Below are 12,682 nucleotides of genomic sequence, written 5' to 3'. Positions count from 1 at the left end.
ACATGGTGCTGCATGTTTTGAATATGAGGTTCTCACAATTTTTAAATTTTACTTTATTTGTAATGATAAAATGAAACTGAAGGTGTAGGTTTTTGTTTGTTGTTTTAAAGTTTCTTTTCTTGTATCCTTTTTTACTCTACAAATGGGGAGGTCTTGTCAAGCTAGAAAAACTGTATAGTGTGTATGTGGGGGGGGGAGGGGAAAGAATCAGTGAAATTATGATACCGAAGAAGACAATACGTCAAAAAGGTTTTAAATAATTATTGTAAAATAGAATAGAATACTAGGGCATGACTTTTCTTTTAATCTTTATTAAAATTATGGCTTTTTCCCTTTTTGCAGAACATCCAATCAACTTTAATTGTAAGGAAGCAGGTAACCTCTAAAATTGTGGCTAATAGTGTCTCTTTACACTTTTCACTGAAGCTAGAAATTTAAGAAAATGAAAAAAAAAAACAAAGAAAAAAACCTTTAGATTTGGTATCAGTTGGAAATGATTTTTTTAAAACATCTTCAGAGATCATTCAAAAATGAATTTCAGTAGCTCACAATTCTGCCCTGTATTTTAATGCCCACATCAAATATTTTCAAATAGATATAGAAAGACTTGGGAAAGAAGACTCTTAGAAAGACCATTTCTATTAATAGTCAATTAATTGTTCACATGCCAGTCAATCAATTAAAGAATATTTTATGATAGCTTAATATTATTTTTAAATAAATCTTACAAAAGCAAGCAACATTGCAATTCAACACATCAAATCTCAACTGAGAAGCTTTTGTTATAAAGTCGTTATTTTATGGTTCAGAGTCTGCACTTAGCTAAAGGCAAATGCATGCACTGGCTTGTAAGAGTTTGATTTAAAAAAAAAAAAAAAAGAAAAATGTTATCCAGTATACATACAAAAACATTCACAGACAATATCTTTCAATCAATGCTGTAATATCATGTAGAGAAGAAGCATGCGCCAGCATTCTCAATACTTCCAGAACACAGTCAAGTAAGAATCACTACCTACCTTTTTTATAGTTTTTGTCTGCACCAGAGCAAGTTCTTTGTTCTCATCTGCTACATACAGGGAAAGTTTCACATAGGGGTCACTGCAAAAGAAGGTGTCACATTTAATAGGGTTATAATTTTATTGACAACTATAATAGATGCAAATTCAATGTGAATTGTTCATTTAGTCTCATTACACAAATAATTAATAGCCTCAAATACACCTAGTAAAAAACTTGTTTACTGGGGCAAAAGTCTCTGTATTAAACCTATTTTAACATTATTTAAATAAGCAAGTGCAAACAGAAATATTTTAAAGAACAATTTGGTATCCGAAAATGAACTGAACATTTGTTTTTTCCACATAACAAGAAATGAGCACCTCTTGCCTGAATCCAAGGTTAACAATAGAATAATGTTATTTTAATGGTGATTTTTTGCAACTGAGATGAGCAGCTTTCAGCTCAGAGGTGGGCAGACAAAGGCCTGTGGGCCACATCCGGCCCGCGGGACCGTCCAGCCCGGCTCCTGAGCTCCTGCCTGGGAGGCTTGATCCCGGCCCCTCCTCTGCTGCCCCCCCTCCACTGCAGCCACGCTGGGGCACGGGCAGCGGGACTGTGAGCTATTGCCACTCTGAGCGGCATGGTAAGGGGGCGGCGCACACGCACAGTGGTGCAGGGGTTGGGCAGTGGGTCCCAGAGGGCAGTCAGGGGACAGAGAGCAGTTGGATGGGGCGGAGGTTCTGGGGCAGTCAGGGGTCGGGGAACAGGGGGGATTCAATAGGGCGTGGGAGTCCCGGGGGGTCTGTCAGGGGGCAGGGATGTTGATAGGTCAGAGCAGTCAGGGTACAGGGAGCAGGGGGAGGGTTGGATAGGGGATGGGATCTCGGGGCGGGGGGGTGGTTTGGGGTTCCAGGAGGAAGCAGGCTGTTTGGAGGGCACAAATCTTCCCTACCTGGTCCTCCATACAGTTTCACACCCCTGTTCTAGCTGTTGCACTTAAATGATAAAAAAAAGTGTGTGTGTGTGTGTGTGTGTGTGTGTGTGTGTGTGTGTGTGTGTGTGTGTGTGTATATAAATAAATAAATAAATATAATGACTGGGCAAGGCCAGATGGCTATGGAAGAGTAGTGAGAGATAGATATATTAGCTCCAGGCGAAACAAATCCCTGGTACCAGGATAAGTGAAATGGCAGCTGCTCCAGGTCAATTAAGACACCTGGGGACAATTAAGAACTTTCCAGAAGGCAGGGAGAAGGCTAGGTTGATTGGGACACCTGAAGCCAATCAGGGGCTGGCTGAAACTAATTAAAAGCCTCCCAGCCAGTCAGGTGGGTGTGCATGTCAGGAGCTGTGGGAGGAAGTTGCGCTGTTGGAGAGACTGAGTAGTACACACGATATCAGGCACAAGGAAGGAGGCCCTGAGGTAAGGGTGAAGTGGAGCTTGAGGAAGTGAGGGCTGCTGTGGGGGAAATAGCCCTGGGAATTGTATACGTCATGTTTCTAAAAGGTCAGCTATCATAGCTGATATTATTAAGGTCCCTGGGCTGGAGCCCGGAGTAGAGGGTGGGCCCGGGCTCCCCCCCACCTTTGCCCCTTGATTAATCACTGAGACTGAGAGACAACAGAGACTGTGCAAGGAAGGATAACTTCTCCTCACCTCCCTCGCTGGCTTATGATGAAAATGGCTCAGCAGACTGTGACCCTTGTCTCTAGAGAAAGAAGGGTTACATTGAGGGTCACAGTGAGCCTCTGAGGCTAGCGAAATCTGCCAGGAAACAAGGGACCCTTGGAGGCAAGGACAGAGCTTTGTCACTTTAACTATATATATACATACATACATATTATATATGGGTAATACTTGGTTCTGCTTCAGTACAGGGGATTGGACTATCAAGGTCCCTTCCAGTTCTAGATTTCTGTGAGATATAGATATATATACGTACACACACAAAAAGAGAGTGTGAGTGTGAGTGAGTGAGTGAGTGTGTACTCCTGCTGAAGCAGAATTAAGTATTACCCAGAGGATGTACATTGTCAGGCCCTGCTGACATAAAGACATCTAACTTGCCTAAGTAATTCTTAAACATTTTATATTCTGCAGATCTTCATCCAATTTCCCATTGGTCCACCATACCCATTTAATAGAAATAAATGTTTTATTCAGAATTAAAATAGTAATTGACCAAATTCTAACCTCTGGGTTTTGGAAAAGGTCTACTGCAAATGGCAGGGGCCAATAAGGTCAAGTGGTCACAATTTTATTGAGCCATAAGTTATCTCCTAAAACACATGTACTGGCACCAACCAAGAGCAGTGTGGAGGAAGGAAGCGTTAAGACCACAGCCTCTTCAGACTGTCAGCATATCCCTTCTTTTTGATGTTCCAATCCATAGCATTCCAGCATTTCCTGGGCCTATCCAGTCCATCTTACTCCCAGGTCTGAGGTAATCACCAAGTCTTCTACTAGTTCCTGGGTCACTATGTGAATTCAATCCCCTTCTCTGGTGAAGCTGGGCTAATACCAAATTTGTAGGAAGGAGGCATTATCCCCAACTCACGAACCCACAAAGGTCGTAACCAGCTGCCATTCCCCTTCCATATTAATTTTTATCTCCACTGAGGGAAAAATCTCATCCATGCTACAGCTCCCCTAGCCTCCAAACTCTTTCCTTACCTGATTTCTTCTCTTGGGAAGGAGAAAAGTAAACCCGTTCCTAATATTGCCCCTAGAATCTCATACATTATGCCCCTGTCATAAATATAAAGAGAAGGGTAACCTCTTTCTGTATACAGTGCTATAGTCCTTTTACCTGTAAAGGGATAAGAAGCTCAGGTAACCTGGCTGGCACCTGACCCAAAATGACCAATGAAGGGACAAGATATTTTCAAATCTGGAGCAGGGGAAAAGGCTTTTGTCTGTCTGTGTGATTCCTTTGCTGGGAACAAATCAAGGATGCAAGCCCTCCAACTCCTGTAAAGTTAGTAAGTAATCTAGCTAGAAAATGTGTTAGGTTTTCTTTGTTTTGGCTTGTGAAATTTGCTGTGCTGGAGGAAATGTGTATTCCTGTTTTTGTGTCTTTTTGTAACTTAAGGTTTTGCCTAGAGGGATTCTCCATGTTTTGAATCTGACTGCCTGCAAGATTATCTTCCATTCTGATCTTACAGAGTTGTTCTCTTATCTTTTTTTGTTCTTCTAATAAAGTTCTTTTTTTTAAGACTCTGATTGGGTTTTTGGGTTCTTAAAAATCCAAGGCTGGTCTGTGCTCAACTTGTTTATTCTCAAGCCTCCCCAATAAAGGGGGTGTAAGAGCTTGACGGGATATTTTGGGGAAATAAGAACTGCAAGTGGTCTTTTGCCTGATTGTTTGTTAAATCACTTGGTGGTGGCAGCATTTTAACTAATCCAAGGGCAAAGACTTTGTGCCTTGGGGAAGTTTTAACCTAAGATGGTAGAAATAAGCTTAGGGGGTCTTTCATGCAGGTCACCACATCTATACCCAAGAGTTCAGAGTGGGGAAGGAACCCTGACAGCCCCCTTCATTCTTCCCTGCCTCACCACCTGAAAAAGATGGCGAAGTGTTAGGGTAACATCTAGGGCCACTTTGAAGTGGCAGATTATTGTGATCCAGCAGACGGATTAGTGAGTCCTATTGCATCAAAGCTGCACAGTGGGCCGCCCAATCTCATTCCTATGAAAATGTGCATGGCAGTACGGAGAAGTCTCAAAGTATATGAAAACTCTCACTGGAGCTGAAGGAGAAGAGAACCCGGTATGCTCCAGGAACCTGAACTACCCCTACCAAGCTTGTGCAACTCCCAATATCAACATTCACTCTGGGGTATCAATTGCAGCCAGACCTTTATGGTTTAAGTGGCAGCAAATTGCTAGGACCCAACAAAGCGATTAATGCATCCTGCTGCTACACAGCAGAGAAGCAGAATAACCTCACACAGACTCAACACCAGAATGTGGGACTGGACCCCACTCACTCCCACCTGAAGAGGAAGGAAACCCATAAGAGAGTAGTAGCTAGACTGCTCAACTCCTTCCATGTGATCTTTCCAAGGTTGCAACACAGCAAATGGGATGGAATCTGGGCCTCACTGGAGAAAGGATGCACAAGACAGATTCAGATGATCATCCAAATTATTTGAAAGGAATTTCTGAATCTTCCATGTTTTCATTCCCACTACTTTTCACTATCTGAAATCCAATTAACTAACTAAAGTACTCTAGTATCACTGTGGTGCACAAGTAAATTTACACCACACAAGAATTTTAATTTACCTTTGAAAATGAAATATTACAGTAGGATGAAGAAAAAAAAAAACAACTCCACACTGTGCTGGTCATTATATCAATAGCTGAGCTGCAGCAAATGTAATTAAATTCACACTAATCACCATGGTTTAAATAAGATTAAAGCATCACACTGATAATAAAAAATGCATCAAATTCAATGGAACTGTAGATTGCTTAATGCACAACATTTACTGTCACAATAACCTAATAAAAATGCAGAGTATACCAGACAATAATTGAAAATCATGCTATTTTGTTAGACTTAGTAAAATGTTGCCTGGGGGAGGAGGGCAATATCCAGCCATACCAAATGCACCTTTCGGCCTCTGGCCTCCCACAAGGCCTAAATATCCTTCACAATATCTTGCTTTTATTGTCTCTAACCTACCACCACTGGCTGAATTTCTAGCTCATTCTGTTCAACCACTGGATGTGAGGTGTAAGGAATGGTATTGAGAGATTATCATGGCTACTAAAAATTCAAAGACAGATTCTGACCTTGTTCATACCAACATAAATCTGGAAGAGCAAATCTATTCAATTTTATAGAATTAGCCCTTGTATAAAAGAGATCATAATCAGGCTCTCAGATATCCAGCTGTGTTATATAAAAAAAAATTGAGAGGGCTGCTCATTAAGCAATCTGGCATTCTGAGTATACATGTAAATTAAGCATGACATGTCAGTGGACGGTGCACAGCTTGTCATATTTGGAATTTCAGCTTCAAGTGTACGCTATTTAAAGGATTTCTCTCTTAGGTCACTTTACCTTCGATTCCTCTCACACAGAGCAAAGCTCTACACTTTAGAAATATGTATCTCAGGACTTCCTGTATAACACATCAGGTAAAGCTGATGTGTTACACAGGAAGAGAAGAGAGACAGAACATACTGGCCCAATAGCAGGGATGGCCATACCCTAATTGGCATATACATTTACATACTGTATAAAATGCAATAGAAACAACCATGTCAGCTTGCACTTCTAAACATGAACCTTAACATGTTTGCTAACTGCGATAAAAGCAAGATTGCATTATACTCATAGAGCTATTAGAAAGAACAATGTGGACATTAGCCTCTGTACCATTTGTTTTTAAATATTAAAGAAATATTACAGATATTTAACAGTTATCTTTTGCCTTTGATTGTTTCAAGTTAAGTCCATTGTGCAACCATAATTTCACGTAACTTCAAGTTATTTGCTACCCTACTAACCTATGCACTTGAGCTCTCATTTCTATAGATCCAATCAGACAGACACTGAATGATTATACATTCACTTAAGAAAAACTGTGTCAGTAACCAAATTCTAGAATTCCAAGCAATAGCAGAGATTATACTGGCCACCTATGTACAGCAAAGTGTGAAATTAAGAGACCCAGGTACATACTATCATTGCAAGACTGAGAAGCAATAAGAAACTTATGCTTTGTGACTAGTTTGTGATTAAGCTATTTTGGAATTCAGACTGCAAGAAAAGTACAAACATTTTGGAATGTTGCCCACTCCTCCCTTTCGCTTAACCCATGTTCTCTCTAACTGAATTATCACCTTCGTTTTAAGCTTTCTGTAACTATTGTTCTTCGAGATGTGTTGCACGTGTCCATTCCAAGGTAGGCGTGTGCGTGCCTGGAGCACAGTTGCTGAAAATTTTTCCCCTTAGTGGTACTCATCAGGTAGGCTCTAGTTCCCTCATAGTGCTGCGCATTCATAGTGTCAGTATAAAGGGCCCTGCCGACCTCACGCCCCTTCAGTTTCTTCTTATTAACTGACTCCAATAAAAAGGGACGGAAGACAGGATTGGGAATGGACATATGCAACACATCTTGAACAACAATAATTACAGAAAGGTTAGTAACTGTTCTTTCCTCTTCAGATGTTCGCACATGTCCATTCCAATGTAGGTGACTCACAAGTAGTTGCACAACAGGTGAGCTCAGAGTTCAAGAACAAGCTGACTGCAAGACTGCATGGCTGAAGTTGGCATCATCTCTAGCTTTTTGGGTGATGGCATAGTGTGCTGAGAACGTGTGCAACAAGGACCAGTGTCCTGAATAGGAACTTGCGCTAGAAAAGCAGTCAAAGAGGCCTGTGATCTTGTGGAACATCAGTCAGGTTAGCCAGAGGCAGGATGCCATACATGAGGTAATCCAAGATAAAATCCTCTGGGCGGAGATGGGAAGGCCCTTCATTCTCTCTGTTACGTTACAAACAGCTGAGTCAATCTACAGAACAGTTTAGTCCTTGGTGTATAGAAAACTAAAGCCCGTCTAACATCCAAGGAGAGTAGGTGCTGTTCCTTTGTTCACATGCAGTTTGGGTAGAATACTTGCAGAAAGATTGCTTGACTACTTGCAAGAAAGGTTGCTTAACTGCAGTGGAATTGTGAGACCACCTTTGGGAGAAAAGTTGGGTATGGATGCAGCTACACCTTATCCTTAAAGAAGACTGTATACAGCAGTTCTGATGTGAGGACCCGGATCTCCAAAGCCCTTCTAGCCAAAAGACAGCCACTTTTCAGGAGAGGTGCACTAGCAAGCATATTGCTAGCAGCTCAAAGTGTGGACCTGTAAGTTTGGACAGGACAAGGTTTAGATCCCAGGGAAGAATCTGTTCTTCTACCTGGGGAGTATACCCTTTCCGGGCCTTTAAGGAAATGGATAACCATTTTGTGTGAAACACTTGGCCACTGGGTCCATGGGAACTTGCACCCATGCAAAGGCCATTTTGGAACCCATGGCGGTTTCCCCCAGGCCAGGGCACAATCTCGAGATGTTCATACTCTGTGGTCTCGGATAATAGGGCATCTCCAGTACTGCACCACAAGACCCCTGACCCAGACTTTGGTGCTGAGCCTGGCACTGAGCCTCAGGAAGAAATCCTGAGAGTCTTGGTCAACACAAGAGGGAGGGATGGAGGCCACTCAGCCAGTCATAGCCTCCTCCTCTTCCCCAGATGAGGTGGTGGCAGCAGCAGGTATGTCCCCACCTCAAGATGACCACAAGGCCTACCAGGACTTATTAAAGCAGGTGGCCTCAAACTTAGGTAAACAAGCAGAGTTGGTCAAGGAGATAAAACACGGCCCACTGGATATTTTGTCGGCAAAGGTTCCCTCAATGATAGCTCTACTACTCAACGAGGCTATTATGGACCTGACTAGGGCATTGTGGCAGACCCCCGCTTTCCTTCCTCCTATGGCAAAATGGACAGAGTGGAAATACTTTGGACAAGCCAAAGGGTATGGAGTTTCTTTTTTTGCACCCTCCCCCAGGGTACCCTGGTAGTGGCAGCCACCAATGAAAGGGGATTGACAAGGTCAAACAGGCATCACACCCAAGGCAAAAGAGACAAAGAATTTAAATCTGTTTGACTGGAATGCCTAATCTATAGGAGGCCTAGAGCTCTGCATAGCGAACCAACAAGTTTTGCTTGGCTGCTATGATTTTAATATGTTGTAGTCGATGCAAAAATTTAAGAACTTGCTCCCCAGGAAGCCAGACAGGAGTTCTCTTCACTGAAGAAAGAAGGGGAAACAATAGTGAGGGCCTCCTTATAGGCAGCCCTGGATGCTGACGATTCCACGGTTAGATTGATGGCCATAGCTGTAACCATGCACAAAAGCTCGTGGTTGCAGTCCTCAGTTTCTCCAGAAGGTACAGCAAACCATCCAAGATCTCCCCTTTGAGGACTTCTCACTCTTTTCTGAGCCGACAGACACCAAATTCCATGGACTTAAAGATTCCAAGGTGACCCTGAAATCTCTGGAACTGTAATGCCCGAGAGGTATCCAGAAAACATTATAGGTCCCAACAGACTGGCCATTATTTTGCTGAGCCAGCCACACACGACCATTGAAGGAGGAAGAACAAGGGGTTCGAATGTAGACCCCGCCCCTCCTCTGACCTCCTAAACAAGGCCAGTGCAGTCCGCCCTCAGACACTCAGGGAGCTCAAAGCACTCGTTTTGACGAGACGCTCGAGTACATTTCAGTCCCCTCAGTACCGGACCCGGTTACCCCTTTGTTTTCCAACCACCTCTCCCACTTCCTCAATGCCTGGACCCACACTACCTCAGACCATAGGGTACTAAGCACAATAGAAGTGGAATAAAAACCCTCTAGTTTTTGTCTACCTCTTCCTAACCCCACTCCCCTTTACTCTTCAGGAACCCTTATCACAGACAACTATTGAAACAAAAAGTCCAATTCCTCCTTCGAGTGGGAGCCGTGGAAGAGGTTTTGTATCATCTGAGAGGAAAGGGGTTCTATTCTGAAAGCCAAAAGTGGTCTCAGACTAATCATAGATCTGCATCGTCTCAACCGCTATCTCAACAACTTAAAGTTGTGCATGATCTCCTTGGCTTCATCATTCCCTCACTGGAGTCAGGGGATTAGTATGCTGCCCTTCATCTAAAGGATGCATACTTCCACATATTGAATTTCTAAGGCCACAGAAAGTTCCTAAGATTTGTCCTCAACCAAGTTCATTGCCAGTTTGCAGTTCTTCTGTTTGGCCTATCAGCTGCCCCACAAATCTTTACCAAATGTATGGTGGTAGTAGCAACTATCTTTTGAAAAAGGGGAGTTCACATATTCCCGTAACTTAATGACTGGTTAGTCAGAGGCCGGTCCAGAGCTCAGATGGAATCCTACATCCATCTCATCCAAATCGATCTTCCGGGCATTAGGTCTATTGATAAACAAGCAGAAATCCACTCTTATCCTTGTACAAATGATAGAGTTCATTGGGGTGGTTATCAACTCCGTACAGGCGAAGACCTTGCTTCTAGAAGATCGGTTTCAGTCAGTCACAGCCCTGATCAGGTCCCTTCAGACACATCTGATCACGACCGCCCGTCAATGTATGAGCCTTCTGGGCCACCTGGCATCATGCACATATACAGTGCAATGCACAAGACTGGGTCTCAGTCCTCTCAAAGCCTGGTTGGCCATGGTATATTCACCTTTGCGACATCATCTGGACTTCGTGCTCACCGTCCCCAGTTCAAGTACTCGATTCACTGACATGATGGTTGAACCAACACATGGTCTGTGTGGCAGTGCCTTTCTGCAGCCCCAACCCTCAGTATCTCTGGTCTCCAATGTGGCAGCGCTGGGCTAGGGAGCCCACCTAGGGCCAAGTGTTCAGGGGCACCCCTGCACTTGGGACCACAGCATGGTAGGAATGGCCTGGGGAGCAGCGTGGGTGGCTATAACAGTGGGAAGAGTAGGACCCCACTTTGGACTCCGATGAAGGGGATGAACTGCGGTGAGGAGACCAAGGCAGTGCTGACTTCCTCAATGCTGGTGATCAGCACCACAGAGAAGTCCAAGCAGAGGCTACGAAAGGGGGCTTTTCCCTAGAGAATGGCAGTGGTACCAGGCGAAGGCAGGGAGATGGATCTCTGCCGCTCAACAGTACCAATGCCAGAACCTCTGGGAACACCAGGACTGGTAGTGAAGGCAGGTCTCTGGCTGCTGCAAATGGCTATGGAGTCAACAGTACTGTGAACTGATCGGTACGCTATCTGAGGTGCTTGGTGCCAATTCTGAGCATGGCTCTGAAGCAGCTGCCTCCATGAGATGGACCTTCAACCTCACTTCCTGGTCCTTCTTGGTGCAGGGTTTGAAGTCCGTGCAGATCTAGCAGCAGCATTTCCTGTGAGATGCCGCTAAGCATTCGAGACAACTCGAGTGCGGGTCAGTCAATGGCATCGGCTTGCTGCAAGAAGTGCAGAGCTTTAAGCCTGGTAACCAAAGCATGCCCTGGCACCGGGGAGTGGACAAATCTTGCCAAATAAGCACAGAGGCATCCAAAACTATCTAACTATTAAAAACTAACTACTGACTAACTAACAGAACTATGATAATGATATACACTAAAGAAGAGAAGGAAACCACTGGGAGGAAGTTCCAGTAACCGTCACAGGCGATAAGAAGGAACTGAAGGAGTGCAGGGTTGGCAGGACTCCCTTGTAGCGATGCTATGAGTGAGCGGCACCAGGGGGTGCTGGAGCTGACCCAATGGATATCACTACAGGGAAAAATTCCACCAACTGTGCTCGGGGATGTGCACACACTTACATTGGAATGGACATTTGCAAACACTCAAAGAAGGACTCTTCATTTTATTAGCAAATGTTCTAAGTACTATAACCCATTTTACAGGTGCTGGAAGGATACTTCCCCCATTTCTCATGCCAAATGGTCCCAGAAGCATAAGAGTCCAGTAGAGTAATTTTACCAGCAAAACTGTGGAGGCAGAACACCGAACCACATAGTACCTCAGGCCCATCCTCCCAGCCGATCCCCTCCAACACAGACAAGGCTATAAATACCCCCCCTCTCCAAACATTCACTTCCTCATTCTTCTTTTCAAATTTCTAGTCTCATCATTTGTTCCTCCAAATATTATCCTTCAAAAACTCCTTATCTCTGCCTTTCAGACTACGCATCTTTTAACTTCCTTCTCCCCCTCAGTTGTCTCCATTGATCACACACCTCGACTACCACCCAAGTGCCCAATCTCACTTCCTGTGCATTGTGTTTCACCTGCTACACACACACACACACACACACACACACACACACACCCTCATGAGAATGAATTTTGGGATATTAATAAAAACAATGTTTTCTAAATGAAATGGACAACATATCAGCCTGGTCCATTGCTTATATTTGTTTATCCCTTTCTCCCTTGGCCTTCTTTAATAATAATAATAAACATGCAACCTTAAATCATCTTCTTTGTGCGTATGCATCATAATACAGCCTGTATTTCCCTCTTGTCTATTTTTTAAACCACACACCCTGGTTCCTTCAGTACACAGGACAAATCACCAAGTATGCAAATGAACTGGAGGGAGGGAGTGGTGGATGATCTCTCATGTCACAATGTGACTGCTCAGTTAGCAGGGGGCAGCAAATGTGCACTGCGCGTAGGGTGGGGAGGGGAGAGGGAGGAAATCAGGCTTTTCCAATCACATACAAACCCAAAATGTGTATTTGAGATCAACCCGCACACGCTAATTAGTGGCTGAAATTTAGTTCAAATTCCCCAAGGTATGTTTACAAAAAGGGGTTGGGGGGGAGAGAAGGGGGCTGCAGAGTGAGACACTGTGAAACTGAAAATTCTGGCGCAACCTTAACAATGGCATTGCTACTGTGAGACCATAATCTTAAACTTAGAGGAATGTTGAGGCTGTTAAGTAATCTGACTGGCAAATTTACAAGTGTTAGGTCTCTAGTAATACCCTGCTCATATGAATTAAAATCAGCCTTTAAAAAAAAAAAAGTTTGATACCACTTCTTCACCCACCCTCCAACCCCACTGTTATAGGAAACACCACACTGATGTACTTTTAAAAAAGAAA

General features: G+C 43.7%; 1 protein-coding gene across 1 annotated transcript in view; it reads right to left on the bottom strand.

Annotated features, from left to right (window-relative positions):
* Positions 1 to 12,682, bottom strand: part of NEDD4L (NEDD4 like E3 ubiquitin protein ligase) — a 366,011-nt gene that overhangs the window by 203,120 nt on the left and 150,209 nt on the right. The window contains 1 exon segment of the mRNA XM_038403055.2: positions 1,020 to 1,101. Coding sequence (XP_038258983.1) covers positions 1,020 to 1,101 — 82 coding nt within the window.

Source organism: Dermochelys coriacea, chromosome 5 (genome assembly GCF_009764565.3).
Source record: "Dermochelys coriacea isolate rDerCor1 chromosome 5, rDerCor1.pri.v4, whole genome shotgun sequence".
Lineage (NCBI taxonomy): Eukaryota > Metazoa > Chordata > Testudines > Dermochelyidae > Dermochelys > Dermochelys coriacea.
This window is presented reverse-complemented; position numbering and strand designations above follow the sequence as displayed.